The sequence below is a fragment of the Amphiprion ocellaris genome, chromosome 6 (assembly GCF_022539595.1).
Source record: "Amphiprion ocellaris isolate individual 3 ecotype Okinawa chromosome 6, ASM2253959v1, whole genome shotgun sequence".
In the NCBI taxonomy this organism is placed as follows: domain Eukaryota; kingdom Metazoa; phylum Chordata; class Actinopteri; family Pomacentridae; genus Amphiprion; species Amphiprion ocellaris.
The window spans coordinates 996,288-1,012,630 of record NC_072771.1 but is presented as its reverse complement, the minus strand read 5'-3'; the positions used below and the strand labels follow the sequence as shown (position 1 = coordinate 1,012,630).

General features: G+C 39.4%; 1 protein-coding gene across 1 annotated transcript; it reads right to left on the bottom strand.

The window, feature by feature from the left end:
• Positions 1-4,119: 4,119 nt before the first annotated feature.
• LOC111568982 (PR domain zinc finger protein 12-like) lies at positions 4,120-16,119 on the bottom strand. Its single transcript, XM_055011051.1, has 6 exons — positions 15,644-16,119; positions 14,066-14,131; positions 13,850-13,974; positions 12,439-12,594; positions 9,287-9,401; positions 4,120-6,630 (listed from the first exon to the last, which is right to left on the bottom strand). The coding sequence occupies exons 1-6, from the start codon at positions 15,882-15,884 to the stop codon at positions 6,158-6,160; spliced, it is 1,176 nt and encodes a 391-aa protein (XP_054867026.1). The 5' UTR covers positions 15,885-16,119; the 3' UTR covers positions 4,120-6,157.
• Between the last annotated feature and the right edge of the window lie 224 nt (positions 16,120-16,343).

Below are 16,343 nucleotides of genomic sequence, written 5' to 3'. Positions count from 1 at the left end.
GTATTTGAACCTCCGAGCTTCAGTAAAAAGCAAATGGACCTTTAAAAGAACCCGAAAGAGAAGTCCAAGTACTCGCTCTGCAAGTGGACCCTAAAAACTAGAAGTACTTGAAATTAACCTTCGAACTACTTGTACTTGGATGGAAAGTAGTATTTTGGGTGGAATGCACCTTTAGAATAATGAGTACATGAACAAAGCTTTGTATTTTGGGTGAAACAAACCTTTAAAATACAAGTACTTGAACAGAAAGTAGTATTTTGATGGAAGAATTCTTTCAAGCTGTAGGTACTTGGATGGAAAGTAATATTTTGGATGACGTAAATCTTTTTTTTTTTTTTAAATCAGCTCTTGAACAAAATGGACAAAAGAAAGTAGTATTTTGGGTAAAATAAACCTTGAAAATTATTAGTAGTTGGACAAAGAGTAGTATTTTAGGTGTAACAGACCCCTACAAGTACAAATACTTGGACAGAAAGTAGTATTTTGAGTGTAATGTACCTTTAGAATAATGAGTACATGAAAAAAATTGTATTTTGGGTGCAATAAACCTTTAAGTGCTTAAACAAAGTGGTATTTTGATGGAATAATCCTTTCAAACTGTAAGCACTTGGATAGAAAGTACTATTTTGGGTGGAATGCACTTTTAAAATCATGAGCACTTGGAAAAAAATATTTTGGATGAAATAAACGTATTAAACTATGAGTACTTGAACAGAAAGTAGTATTTTGATGGAATGATCCTTTCAAACTACAAGTACTTGAATGGAAAGTAGTATTTTGCATGACATAACCCTTCGAAAAAAAATGTTCTTGGACAAAATAGACAAAAAGAAATTAGTATTTGGATGAATTAAACTTGTAAAACTACCAGTATTCAAACAGAGAGTAGTATTTTAGGTTGAATAAACACCTAAAAATGCAAGTACTTGGACAGAAAGTAGTATTTTGATGGAATGATCCTTTCAAACTATAAGTACTTAGATGGAAAGTAGTATTCTGGATGATGTAAACCTTTTTAAAAAATCAGTTCTCGATCAAAATGGACAAAAAAAAGTCGTATTATGGGTGGAATAAACCTATAAAACTATTAGTAGTTGGACAGAAAGTATTATTTTAGATGGAATAAGCCTTTAGTGATCATCAGTCAGAATCGGAAATATTTTTTGATTGTGAGGGAAGTTACTCATCCAGGTCAGTAGGTGGCGCTGTTGAATCAAATAAACTACAGCCTCCTTTGCTTTTGGTATAAATATTATTGATGTGTTTGTTTTAGGAGTAAATCTGGTCAAATCACCAGAATTTATTTATCACATTTTAAAAAATAAAACATTTGTTGAGCCAAAATGGTTTTGAGTGACCAAAAAAAGACAAATCTAAATATTAAAATTAAGATTCTACAGCGTTGTTAATTATGCACAACATTTTGCTAATTTAAATATTTCATTTTGTGTAAAATACTAATTGGCCTGACTTGTTTAAATATTAACATTCAGACATTACGGTATTATATAAAATACTTTGTTTTAGACCAAATCAGATATTACCATTAAGATCCTAGAGTATTACACATAACACAAGTTTATATCACTAATTTAGATCTTAGGGTGCAATAGTAATCTAAATATTCATGTCAACATCCTACAACTGTATATATAATGTTAAGTTATAATAATTTAGACATTAACGTTCAGATCCTACAGTATTATATAAAATACTAATTAGCAAGACTAATTTAAATACTAAAATCCAGTAATTCCTTGTTAGCAGCACATTTACAAACATCAAACGCATTTTACAGATTAGAAAAAATAAATACATCACAAATTACAATCCATCTGCTTGTTAAAGTAGCAGAACATGGAAATACTCAACTAAAGTACTCAATACTGTACTGAATACTGTATTTGAGTAAATGTTCTAAGTTATTTTCCACCACAGCGAGCAAAGATTATTTTAATCAATGTAAAGGTTTAAAAATAAAGAAATACAGGTGACATGATCAACTAATGATAGTTCTTTTTAATATTTATGACTAGCTAACAGAGCTAACTATACGTAGCATTAATATCTTTGAATTTAAATATAAATGCTGGAATATGAGATCCTGTTAAATATGAGTTAGCTTCACTGGTTTATCATTAGCCAATAAAACCAGCTAAACTAACAACCAACAGTCATATTACTGACATTAGCTACCGTTAGCTTTAGCGTAAAGATAAATTGCTATGATAAACATGTACAGTTTCACAGTTTGTTGTTTCTCAGCTTTCCTTTAACCGCTTTATTGACCTTAAAGCAGTTTCTGCTCAAAGCTTCATCTTCTTCCAGTCCTCCATTTTATTGGAACACACCTTCTTCACGGCGACCATTTTAGATTGTAGATGAACAGGTTTCTGAAGTCCAGTAAGTTTCTCACGAAGCTGCGACAGTGAACCAGAATAAACTGAAGCAGAACATTTTCCTAAACAGGAAGCTGCCCTACAGTGGAACCTGAATAATGGATTCATTCTCCTAGAAGTTTTCTACTTTTTTGCTTTTCAACATTAAATCATGGTCAATTTAATTCAGCTTTTTGGACAGTAAGTTACAAAAAAAAAGAGTCTTCCATGTCAAAGTGAAAACATTTTTCTACAAAGTAATTAATTAAAAAGACAAAACATAAAATAAGTTAATTGCATTAGTATAGCCCTACAATGAAATCACTCTAATGTGACTGAGCTGCAGCCAGTTGGTCTGCCACGGTGGTGGTAGCATCATGATATATGAAGCATGGTGGTGGTAGCATCATGATATATGAAGCATGGTGGCAGCAGCATCATGATGTGAAGCATGGTGGTGGTAGCATCATGATATATGAAGCACGGTGGTGGCAGCATCATGATGTGAAGCATGGTGGTGGTAGCATCATGATATATGAAGCACGGTGGTGGCAGCATCATGATGTGAAGCATGGTGGTGGTAGCATCATGATGTGAAGCATGGTGGTGGTAGCATCATGATGTGAAGCATGGTGGTGGCAGCATCATGATATGAAGCACGGTGGTGGTAGCTTCATGATGTGAAGCATGGTGGTGGTAGCATCATGATATATGAAGCATGGTGGTGGCAGCATCATGATATATGAAGCATGGTGGTGGCAGCATCATGATGTGAAGCATGGTGGTGGTAGCATCATGATGTGAAGCATGGTGGTGGTAGCATCATGATATATGAAGCATGGTGGTGGCAGCATCATGATATATGAAGCATGGTGGTGGCAGCATCATGATATATGAAGCATGGTGGTGGTAGCATCATGATATATGAAGCATGGTGGTGGCAGCATCATGATATATGAAGCATGGTGGTGGCAGCATCATGATATATGAAGCATGGTGGTGGCAGCATCATGATATATGAAGCATGGTGGCGGCAGCATCATGATATATGAAGCATGGTGGTGGCAGCATCATGATGTGAAGCATGGTGGTGGTAGCATCATGATGTGAAGCATGGTGGTGGCAGCATCATGATGTGAAGCATGGTGGTGGCAGCATCATGATGTGAAGCATGGTGGTGGCAGCATCATGATGTGAAGTATGGTGGTGGCAGCATCATGATATATGAAGCATGGTGGTGGCAGCATCCTGATATATGAAGCATGGTGGTGGCAGCATCATGATGTGAAGCATGGTGGTGGCAGCATCATGATGTGAAGCATGGTGGTGGCAGCATCATGATGTGAAGCATGGTGGTGGCAGCATCATGATGTGAAGCATGGTGGTGGAGCATCATGATGTGAAGTATGGTGGTGGCAGCATCATGATATATGAAGCATGGTGGTGGCAGCATCCTGATATATGAAGCATGGTGGTGGCAGCATCATGATATATGAAGCATGGTGGTGGCAGCATCATGATGTGAAGCATGTTGGTGGCAGCATCATGATGTGAAGCATGGTGGTGGCAGCATCATGATGTGAAGCATGGTGGTGGCAGTATCATTCCTTCTCCATGCATTAACTGTTTTCTCTTTCATCCATAGTTTTCTACATATCTCCAGTTCTATCGTGGGTTTTTCTGGTTCACAGTTAAAGTTTTTTTCTGTAGAACTTTTTCTATGAAGCAGCTACAGACAGAGTGATGGTGAAATACAGTTTATTAGTCCTTTATAGAAGTCAGCATACTTCATATAGCGATACATGTGTCATATATGAGCTCATACAGACATACACAGACATAAAGTGACGGTTGGTTTATATTCTGGCCATAAAGCGCATCTCATGTTTATATTCTTTTCTTTGACAGTTTGAAGCTTATTTACATCACAGGAGCTACAGAATCTTCTATCAGAGAAACCGTCCTCATGTACAGACGTTAGAGGTTTATATTCAGGAGAACCTGGCATCGGTCATGAAGCACAGACAGAAGAACATCACTGATAGAACACTGATGAACGGAACCAGCAGCCTCCTGGTTCCACTCACACCACAAGCATGCAGATATCAGATACACATTTACACCGACACGCCAACACGTCTCGTCATGCAACACGTAGAACACATCGGAGAACCTCCTTGTGTTAGGGAACTCTGGCGATAACATCAGTGAGCATGCAGGTAACGGACCGTCTCCACCGGTTCTGGTTCCAATCCAAGCTAATGTTAGCTAGCGGCTGTATGTGGGAAATGGTCATTTACACCGTTGGAGTAGAATGTGAGGAACAACGTGAGGAACCCTCTGACCTCCAACCTGCGGTTCACGTTTCAATTTAAAGTCCTGCATCTCTGAGGAACCAGAACATCATGAAGAAGGAGACAGAACTCAGAAACGTCTGTCCAACTTAATCGCAATAAAATATCGCGATGAAATGGATTTTTTCAAGTTAGACGACACCTGAGAGTCATCAAATAGAAAGACAAAGAGGAAAAAGTCCTAATTTCTTCAACAAAAATGTAAAAACAAGGAACCATCATGTCCAACATGTCTCCTCAGATGTTTAACTCTGAAAAATGTTGTCTCCTCAGATTTATGTGGAGATTCTCAGTCATCCAGGTTCTGGTGATGGTAGGAGCTTCAGGAGAAACCAACTGGAGGTTCTGGAAGATGTTTCTAGAAACATAGAAGCTCCTACAATCTCTTCATCCTATAGATGTTTCTCTATCACCATGTTTCCTCAGTTGTTAAACTCTGAGCTAATGTTGTCTCCTCAGACTTCTTCTAGGTTCTCAGTCCAACCAGTCCATCCAGTTGGTTTCTCCTGAAGCTCCTACGATCTCCTCATACTATCTCCAACAACTTGCTCCTCTGTTCACTGGTTCTGAGCCATGCTGCTTTTATTTTGTTGACAGCTTTATCATTTTAGACATCGAGTGAATAATTTTGAACCAAGTTTTAGCCATTTTGGAAAATTTCACAATTTTTTTTGGACACATTTTGAATAATTTTATACAAATTTTGAGTCAACTTGGACAAATTTCATGCACATTGTTGTCTCGTTTCTTGTTTTGTGTTTCATTGTGGTCGTGTTGTTTCCAGATCCTGTAGATGTTTCTCTATCTCCATGTCTCCTCAGATGGTAAACTTTGAGCTAATGTTGTCTCCTCATCCTTCTTCTAGATACTTCGCCATCCAGGTTCTTGTAATGGTAGGAGCTTCAGAAGAAACCAACAAGTTTCTAGATGTTCCTAGACACGTTTCTAGAAACATCTTCCAGAACCTCTAAGTGGTTTCCTGAAGCTCCTACAATCTCCCCATACTATCTCCAACAAGTTCCTCCTCTGTTCTCTGGTTCTGAGCTGCTTTTATTTTATTGACCCAGTAGCTTTGGTTTTCGTCTCAGTCTCTCTTGTCGTCTCCATTTTTTGTCTTGTTTTTGTCATTTCAGTCGTGGAGAACCAGAACCAGGAGGAGGAAGGTTCTGGTGTAACGGGTTCTGGTTACAGCAAACAGCTGATTTTTTTGGAATCTGTTGGAAAGTTGAGGATCTGACGGTTCTTTCTGTTTCTACAGCATCTAAGTAGAGCCATGTTGGTCATCGTCTTTGAATATTAGACACTTTACAAACCTGGCGCAGGTTGTGGGGTTCAGAGGGTTGACAGAGGGTCACCTCGGCCATCAGTGATTGGCCGGGTGGATGTGACGGTGGCAGCTGACTGGCTACCTGTACGGTGGAGGCATCACAGCACCATGGTGGGGATGTGGTGGACCAGGGAGGCCGGGTGAGACACGGCGGTCAGCTGAGGCGGGTGAGATGGGGGAGGTGAGTGGACGCCGCCGCCTCCCACCACCACCACGCCTCCCCCCGCCGCCACCGCCTCCGCCGTGGGCCGGTGCCGGGCGCTCTTCTGGTGCGCCCTCAGGCCGGCCAGCTGGGAGTAGGCCGACTGGCAGACGTGGCATTTGTAGGGCCGCTCTCCGGTGTGCAGCCGGACGTGGTTCCTCAGCGTGGACGACTGGCTGAAGCGACGGTTGCAGAAGCGGCACACGAACGGCTTGTCCAGCGTGTGGATACGCATGTGCGAGCGCAGGTTGCTGCGAGAGTTGAAGCCGCGGTGGCAGATGACGCATCGCATCCGGCCGAGGCTGGAGGAAGAGGAAGAGGAGGAGGAAGAGGAGGAGGAGGAGGAGCCGTCACAGGTGTGGAACTCATCTGGAGAGGAGAAGAACCAGAGACAAACCTCAACATGTGATGAAGAGAAAGACCAAACCACCAAAAACAGAGGAGAATCACCAGAAAAAGACCCAGAATCACCACAAAAAGACCCAAAATCTAAAGAAAAAGACCCAAAATCACCACAAAAAGCGACCAAACCACCAGAAAAAGACCCGAAATCACAACAAAAAGACCCAAAATCCTCACAAAAGACCCCAAATCACCAGGAAAAGACCCAAAATCACCAGAAAAAGACCCAGAATCGCCACAAAAAGACCCAAAGTCACCTCAAAAAGACCAAATTTCCGTTGAAAGATGCAAAATCGCCATGAACAGGGGCGATTTTTTTCAGAGATTTTTTTCCCCGTAGAAAGTTCTAGAAAATTCCCAGTATGAAGGTAGAACTCTGATCATTGACAAAGTTACTGGAGATGAAGAACCAGAGGTTCTGAGGAGGTGAGGGAGGAACTTTAGTCCAATTTGTTTGATTTTTTGTGCCAAATTTGAGTTTTTGTTGCAGTTTCACCTGTTTTGTGGTAATTTTGGTCATTTTTGTGTTGATTTTGGGAGTTTTCTTGGCATATTTGAACCTTTCGGGGATGTTTTGGCTGTTTTTGTGATAATTTTCCAGCTTTTTAAAGTTATTTTATTTGCAGTTTTTTCCCAGAACTCAGATGTATTTTTAATCCTAAATGTCATGTGTCTATCTGCTGGACTATTGAAATTCTGCAGCTCAGAAATGATGGAAAATATCCAAAAGCATCGGACAAAAGTACAATATTGTTCTAATTTACTCAAATTTTTCAAAACGGCTCAAAAAACTTTATAAATGACACCAAAGATGCACAATATTACTCCATAATGGTTAAAATCACTCAGAAATCACACTAAAATTGTCCAACAATATATTAAAATGATCCAAAATGACTCACACATTTTTCAGAATTAGTCTAATTGTTGAATCTGACTCAGTAAATGTCCAGAATCACTCAGAAACTGTTTACATTTATTAAAAATGTTCCTAATGATGTTAAAGTATTCCAAAACTACAAAAAAATTATCCAAAAGTATTCAACAATGGTTTCAAATTACTCAGAAATCATCCAAAACATTTGATAAAGAGTCCCAAACTCAAACAGAAATTAGACGAAATGACTGATATCTGTTCAAAATGTGCTACAAAAGAGGAAAACTGCTGAAAAACTGTCCAAGAACAGGAAGTCTGATGCATTCTGGGTGTCGTTCCACAGTTTGTCCAGCGGGAGGCGCTCTGGTTCCACTGTTTAAAACCACCTCAGGTCAGAATCACAGGTACTGTATCTGGGGTCCGTTTATTGGTCCTGAGTTCAGTGTTTTCACACAAATCAAGTGTTTTCCTCATTAACCTCCGTCTCTGTTGTTCTGCAGCGCCTGCAGCAGAGCCGGAGCCGAGTAAAGACGTGATGTCATCAACAGCCACGTCTGACCTCATCGTTTTCCCGCCTTAATGAACTTCCTGTCTGTAGAAATATGTCTGAATGGTAAAGATACTGTATTAGTACTTTTACTGTGTGGTATTAGTACTTTTACTGGGTGGTATTAGTACTTTTTCTGTGTGGTATTAGTACTTTTACTGGGTGGTATTAGTACTTTTACTGTGTGGTATTAGTACTTGTACTGTGTGGTATTAGTACTTTTACTGGGTGGTATTAGTACTTTTACTGTGTGTTATTAGTACTTTTACTGGGTGGTATTAGTACGTTTACTGGGTGGTATTAGTACTTGTACTGTGTGGTATTAGTACTTTTACTGGGTGGTATTAGTATTTTTACTGGGTGGTATTAGTACTTTTACTGGGTGGTATTAGTACTTTTACTGGGTGGTATTAGTACTTGTACTGTGTGGTATTAGTACTTTTACTGGGTGGTATTAGTACTTTTACTGGGTGGTATTAGTACTTGTACTGTGTGGTATTAGTACTTTTACTGGGTGGTATTAGTACTTTTACTGGGTGGTATTAGTACTTTTACTGGGTGGTGTTAGTACTTTTACTGGGTGGTATTAGTACTTTTACTGGGTGGTATTAGTACTTGTACTGTGTGGTATTAATACTTTTACTGGGTGGTATTAGTACTTGTACTGTGTGGTATTAGTACTTGTACTGTGTGCTATTAGTACTTTTACTGCGTGGTAATAATACTTCTTTAGTGCTCAGTGATACCGGTAACTGCTGATGTCATTGTTGCCGTGGTAACCGAGCCGACCTATCAGGAGCCTCCAGCATCAGACCACTGAGTCGTGACTCCACGTTTTATTTCCGACTTTTATCAGAAAACTGAATATTTTAGTTGAATCCATGAATTCATCTGTAACCTGCAGTGACTAAGTAATACTACTACTACTACTACTAATACTACTAATAATAATAGTAATAATAATTTATAATAAATAATATTAATAATTATTCACTACTGATAATACAGAATAGATCTGATTATATTTTATATTTTTATTCTTATTAAATCAGCTGCAGATTTCACATTAAATCTATTTTTCCTGGTTTAAACATTAATATTATTTTTATTTATCATTTACAGTTTAACGTTCTGATCGTCTCATTGGCTGATTAATCAATAACTGCTGGACAAGCCGATCAATAATCAATAATCATTACCGGTCTTGGTCTTCTTGCTCTGCTCCTCATCTCCTCCTGGAATTCCAGGAATTCCCAGGAATGTGTTGTGAGAGTTTCCGTACCAGACAAGCAGCTCCTGGTCCGGAGGGATGGTCTGGAGATAAACGGATCAATAAACACATCCATCAATTGTTGATTTAGAATCAGTTTCAGTTCGATTCTGATGCTGAGCTTTAGTTTTAGTCACAGTTTTATTATTGATTCTGGTGTATTTGATTTGACTTCAGTTTAATATAATAAATTATAATATAACATAATATAATATAATATAATAATACTGATAGTTTTTATTTATATTTTAAAAATAACATAAAATCGATATTCTGTCCTTTTAAATATTATTCTTTATTTACTTTAGTTTTTTATCTTGGCTGTCGAAGGCTAAAGTGTTGAAGCATCCTAAATAATAAACATATTTATGTTTATTATTTCTTTATTTCCATTTTAAATTTATTGTGGTTCTGTTATTTCTTTTTATTTCTTTTTAAAATCTTTCTGCTGCTCGAAACAAACCGCTTCACTTCCTGTGACAGTTTTTAAATACGTGGTTTTTATTTGAATATTTTTCTGTCGTATATTTTATATTTATTTATTTATAGTAACTGTGCAGCTTCAGTGTGTAAATAAATAAATAAAAAAACAGATAAATAATGCAGAGATGAATCATAATAAAGAGGTGATCGGCTGCAGCATCAGGAGACTAAATGATCAGAAACTAAAACTCTTTTTTTATCTTCAAACTCATGAAGCTTCAGAACAAACCGACGTCTTTAAACATCTCAGGATGATTATTAAGATTTATTATTATTAAGTGGCTATTTAATTATTGCTTTATATTAATATTTAATTATTATTGTTATTGTTTAAAGTTGATTTTAATTCTGTTCATGTTTCCTTCTGACATCCAGACTCACACAAAGTTTTTACACAAAGTGTAAAATGAGGCATTTAATCCTGAACTCATCTTCTCTGTTGAGGCAGAAATGACTGATTATTAGATGTATTATATATTTTATATCATATTAAATATCATTTATTGTGTAATTCAGCAGTTTTATTTGTGATTAATGAACTGAAAATGATTATTTTTCATTTAAACGTTTATTAAAAAGATAAATTTTGTGACTTTTCTGTGTTTGTTCTTTTCAGGATTTAAATGTTTTACAGGAAAGAATTCAAACTAAAGGAGGTTTTTATTTTAGATTCTAATTATTTCTCTGGAATTATGAAGAAAAATTCAATAAAAAAATGTTTAAAATGGAAACATTAAAGCTGATTGACGTGGAGCTGAAGGAACATTAATAATAATAATATTTATAATGCTTTATTAATGTGTGTGAACTTTTATCGTCTTTAACTGATATCAGAGGCTCCATTCAGTGTTTTTATTTCAGGATCATCTGATCTTCAATAACTGCAGAAATTATTCTGATTTTCATCTAATTTAAAACGGATTCATGGAGAAGATGAATATTTAATTATCATATTTATGAGTTTAGATTTTTACATCCAGTCTAATTCATCATCGTCACGGCTTTCTGAGTGTTTTTAGAACCACCAGAAAAGAGAAGAAGGAGGAGGAGGAGGAGGAGGAGAATATAGGAGGAGGAATGAGGAGGAATGAGGAGGAATGACGAGGAATGAGGAGGAGAATATAGGAGGAGGAACGAGGAGGAACGAGGAGGAATGAGGAGGAGAATATAGGAGGAGGAACGAGGAGGAATGAGGAGGAACGAGGAGGAATGAGGAGGAGAATATAGGAGGAGGAACGAGGAGGAATGAGGAGGAATAAGGAGGAGAATATAGGAGGAGGAACGAGGAGGAATGAGGAGGAGAATATAGGAGGAGGAACGAGGAGGAATGAGGAGGAATAAGGAGGAGAATATAGGAGGAGGAACGAGGAGGAATGAGGAGGAATGAGGAGGAGAATATAGGAGGAGGAACGAGGAGGAATGAGGAGGAGAATATAGGAGGAGGAATGAGGAGGAATGAGGAGGAATGAGGAGGAGAATATAGGAGGAGGAACGAGGAGGAATGAGGAGGAGAATATAGGAGGAGGAATGAGGAGGAATGAGGAGGAATGAGGAGGAGAATAGGAGGAGGAATGAGGAGGAACGAGGAAGAATGAGGAGGAGAATATAGGACGAGGAACGAGGAGGAATGAGGAGGAGAATATAGGAGGAGGAACGAGGAGGAATGAGGAGGAACGAGGAGGAATGAGGAGGAGAATATAGGAGGAGGAACGAGGAGGAATGAGGAGGAACGAGGAGAAATGAGGAGGAGAATATAGGAGGAGGAATGAGGAGGAGTGAGGAGGAATGAGGAGGAGAATAGGAGGAGGAATGAGGAGGAACGAGGAAGAATGAGGAGGAGAATATAGGAGGAGGAACGAGGAGGAATGAGGAGGAGAATATAGGAGGAGGAACGAGGAGGAATGAGGAGGAATAAGGAGGAGAATATAGGAGGAGGAACGAGGAGGAATGAGGAGGAATGAGGAGGAGAATATAGGAGGAGGAACGAGGAGGAATGAGGAGGAGAATATAGGAGGAGGAATGAGGAGGAATGAGGAGGAATGAGGAGGAGAATATAGGAGGAGGAACGAGGAGGAATGAGGAGGAGAATATAGGAGGAGGAATGAGGAGGAATGAGGAGGAATAAGGAAGAATGAGGAGGAATGAGGAGAAATGAGGAGGAGAATATAGGAGGAGGAATGAGGAGGAGAATATAGGGGGAGGAACGAGGAGGAATGAGGAGGAGAATATAGGAGGAGGAACGAGGAGAAATGAGGAGGAGAATATAGGAGGAGGAACGAGGAGGAATGAGGAGAAATGAGGAGGAATGAGGAGGAGAATATAGGAGGAGGAACGAGGAGGAATGAGGAGGAATGAGGAGGAGAATATAGGAGGAGGAACGAGGAGGAATGAGGAGGAATGAGGAGGAGAATATAGGAGGAGGAACGAGGAGGAATGAGGAGGAGAATATAGGAGGAGGAATGAGGAGGAATGAGGAGGAACGAGGAGGAGAATATAGGAGGAGGAATGAGGAGGAGGAACGAGGAGGAGTGAGGAGGAGAATAGCAGGACTGATGAGGAACCAGGGGGCTACGTTGCTGCATTGATGCGTTCACTGACCTCCACGGCCTTGTAGAATATGCTGCTGCCGATCTGGACCACCTCCAGGTTCTGCTCCTGCTCGTTCCTGGCACATTTGATGTAGGTCATCCAGCTCCTCTGGTCCTCCTGGCTGGCATCGATGAAGTACCTGACGGAGCTGTCCTCGTTGAACACCTGCCGACCAATCAGCTGCAGCTTAGTCATCCAACTAGGTGGTTAATTAGTGGTTATTTAGTGGTTATTGAATGGTTATTTAGTGGTTAATTAGTGGTTATTTAGTGGTTATTTAATGATTATTTAATGGTTAATTAGTGGTTATTTAATGGTTATTTAATGGTTATTTAGTGGTCATTTAATGGTTATTTAGTGGTTAATTAGTGGTTATTTAGTAGTTATTTAATGATTATTTAATGGTTAATTAGTGGTTATTTAATGTTATTTAATGGTTATTTAATGATTATTTAATGGTTATTTAATGATTATTTAATGTTTATTTAGTGATTAGTTAGTGGATATTTAGTGGTTTGATTAGCTAATTAGTTGGGTAGAACCAACCAGTTGACTAGAAAACTAGCTGGTCAGCTAGCAAACAAGCTAATCCGCTAGCAAACACCTGTTTACTTACTGTGTCAGAAACCGTTAGCAGCTTTAGCTAGCTGGTTGAGTGAGTCACAGTTAACCAGCTAGGTGGCTAATTAGCTAATCCGCTGAAACAGTTAATGACACTGCAGTGATGTTTAGTTGCAGTGATGTTGTTTAGTTGCAGTGATGTTTAGTTGCAGTGATGTTGTTGTTTAGTTGCAGTGATGTTGTTTAGTTGCAGTGATATTTACTTGCAGTTATGTTGTTAAGTTGCAGTGATATTTAGTTGCTGTAACGTTTTTTTGCAGTGATATTTACTTGCAGTGATTTTGTAGTTTCATTGCAGTGTTGTTTAGTTGCAGTGATATTTAGTTGCAGTAACGTTTAGTTGCAGTGATATTTACTTGCAGTGATTTTGTAGTTCATTGCAGTGTTGTTTAGTTGCAGTGATGTTTAGTTGCAGTGATGTTTGCACTGATGTTTAGTTGCAGTGATGTTTGTTTGCACTGATGTTGTTTAGTTGCAGTGATGTTTAGTTGCAGTGATGTTTAGTTGCAGTGATATTTAGTTGCAGTGATATTTAGTTGCAGTGATGCTGTTGTTTAGTTGCAGTGATATTTACTTGCAGTGATGTTGTTGTTTCATTGCAGTGATGTTTAGTTGCAGTAACATTGATTTTTAGTTGCAGTGATGTTTAGTTGCAGTGATGATGTTTAGTTGCAGTGATGTTTAGTTGCAGTGACACGTTGCTTAGTTGCAGCAACGCGTTGCTTAGTTGCATTGCCTAGTTGCAGTGATGTTTTGTTGCAGTGATGCGCTGCTTAGTTGCAGTGATGCGTTGCCTCACCTCCCACATCAGGCTGTTGTTCTTGTACAGGTCGATGTGTTCCGGGGAGATCAGCCGGCCGGTGAACGGACCCATCTCCGTTCCTGCTTTGATCCACGTCTTGGAGAAAATTCCCAAACCTTCACCTGGACGGAAACACGTCACCAATACCCCCGGTTATTGATCACCGATCAGTTGATCAGAAACAACACGAATCATCCTGAAAAAAAGTCCTACCTGGAACGGAGCTCTGAGCAATGATCACCTCACTGGGAAGAACCAGGCTGGACAACTTCTGCACCTCTGAACACAAACACATCCGGCGTTTAATTAGAAATAAATAAAAACAATAATTTATTTATTTACTCCTAACATTTATTTATTTATTCATTCTTGTCTAAAATGTTCTGCTTCATTTCCACTTTTTGACGTCCACAAACACACTTTCATTTTCTTTTGCAGGTTTATATCGGATCAAACTTTTGATGTTCGGAGGATAAATATCTGGATTTTCCCGCAGGCCCTGAACGCAGCACCGCGGGGCTTTTTTTTTTTTTTTTTAATTTTATTTTTATTTTAATCTCTTCTTTCTTTTAAATTCTGCTCCAACAGACGCTGTATGTTTGACACAGAAATCTAAATTCATGAGCGCAGAGAAAAGTCCGGGACAGAAAGAGGAGAAGCCGAACCACCTCCTTTACGTCGCCGCCGGTTTCACGGTGGCTCGGAACCGTGAAACCGACCTGACGAGGAGCAGAAAAGAAGATCTGAAGATTAAAAAAGAAAACAAACCCTGAAAAACCCGCGGAGGAGGAAAAGCGGCGCAGTGGCCGGAAGCGGCGGGTTCAGATCACACCGGCGCAGCAGAAATAATTCGGTAGAAACGAACCGGAAGCACCGAGACTCGGAACCGAACCCGGACCGGTGGTCTGAAATTATCCCGAACGAATTCTATCGAAAACAGAAACGAATTTAACGTTAAAATTCCGTTAAAACGGAAAGAAGCCGGAACGTTAGGGGAGAGCAGAGGGCCGAGGCGGGAGATGAAACGAAAGATTCAGAGGAATTATTGATCAGAATCAATCAGAAACATGATCAGTTGTTTGAGGAATCAATGATCGATCAGCGGGTGATCCATTTATTATTTAACTGATCATTCATCAGAGTTTCAGTCCACGGAGGCAACATGGCGGCGGGTTGATCAATCAAATATCCTGATCAGTTATTGATAAACATTCATCTTATTATCAATTATCAATATTTCCAATAATTTCTTATAAAAATGACACTAACGAATGACATTAAATTCATTCGTTTTTCTGCCAATCAGACCAATCAGACTGAAAATTTTACTTTTTAAAAATCTTCTTCACGGACTAAAATTGATTTTATTTTATTGATTATGTTTGATCCATTAATCGATTACTTAAACCTCCAGCGGATCAATAACTGAACCGATTTCTGATCAGAAACAGAAGCTGTGAATTTAAACGTGATGAATTCAATGTTTGATTTGTTTTTCTGCAGATTTAATTCATATCTCAGATATTAATTCGATTTAAAGATTATTGATCAGTTCCTAGTGTTTAAAATTCTCAATAAATGTAAAAGATTATTGATCAGATTCTAATATTTAAGGTTATCAATAAATTTAAAAGATTATTGATCAGTTTCTAGAATTTAAAATGATCGATAAACTACAAACATTATATAAAAATCATCAGTAAAGTCAGTTTTCAAACGGATCAATCAGCTGAATCGATCCGGTCGGTTCTCTGATCGGTTCTCTGATCGGTTCTCGGATCGATCACTCACCTCCGGAGAAGGACTGCGCGAGCACCTCGGCGGTGAACGCGGTCTTGGGGCTCGCGCTCGGCGCCGTCCGGTCGTCGTGCTGCAGGTGATGCTGCAGGTGCGCGTGCTGCTGCTCGCCCAGCACGTGCCTCCACCTGCCGTACAGGAAGCTGTGCAGGATGTCCGAGGTGATGACGTCAGACAGGCTGAGCGGCTTGGAGGCCTTCAGGCCCAGAGAGGAACCGGGCAGAACCGAGCCCATCCTGGTACCGGAACGGCGAGAAAAGTCCGCAAAATGACGACAATAAACCGAGAATAAATAAACTAAAAACCAAACTAATAATCAAACTAATACATAAACTAATAAATAAACCAATAATTAAACTAATAATAGTAATAAAACTAATAATAATAATAAACTATTAATGACGCTAAGAGGCTCTGCGGCTCTGGACTGAACCGGATCCTGCGGAGACTCTGCGGCTCTGAGGGGGGGGGTGGGGGTCTACCGGCTCTATATACCGGATCTGACCCTCCTACCGGGTGGATGGGGCGGGGGGGGCACGCGCTGCTATTGGCTCCGGTTACAGCTCGGGCTCGTGACTCTCCGGTAAGGAGACCGACGGCGGAGCAGAAACACACAAAGACGTTTCAGACTCTCAGAGAGGATGGAGAAAACACACAAAAACAACACAAAGTGAACACAGCAGGAGCAACAAGA

What these genes read in the sequence shown, in the direction of transcription:
- LOC111568982 (XM_055011051.1), bottom strand. Translation starts at nt 15,884, where the DNA reads ATGGGCTCGGTTCTGCCCGGTTCCTCTCTGGGCCTGAAGGCCTCCAAG. An exon ending in ACAACAGCCTGATGTGGGAG is followed by an intron (nt 12,595 to 13,849) that starts GTGAGGCAACGC and finishes ATTGGTCGGCAG; the next exon opens with GTGTTCAACGAGGACAGCTC. An exon ending in GAGCAAGAAGACCAAGACCG is followed by an intron (nt 6,631 to 9,286) that starts GTAATGATTATT and finishes TCTCCTCTCCAG; the next exon opens with ATGAGTTCCACACCTGTGAC.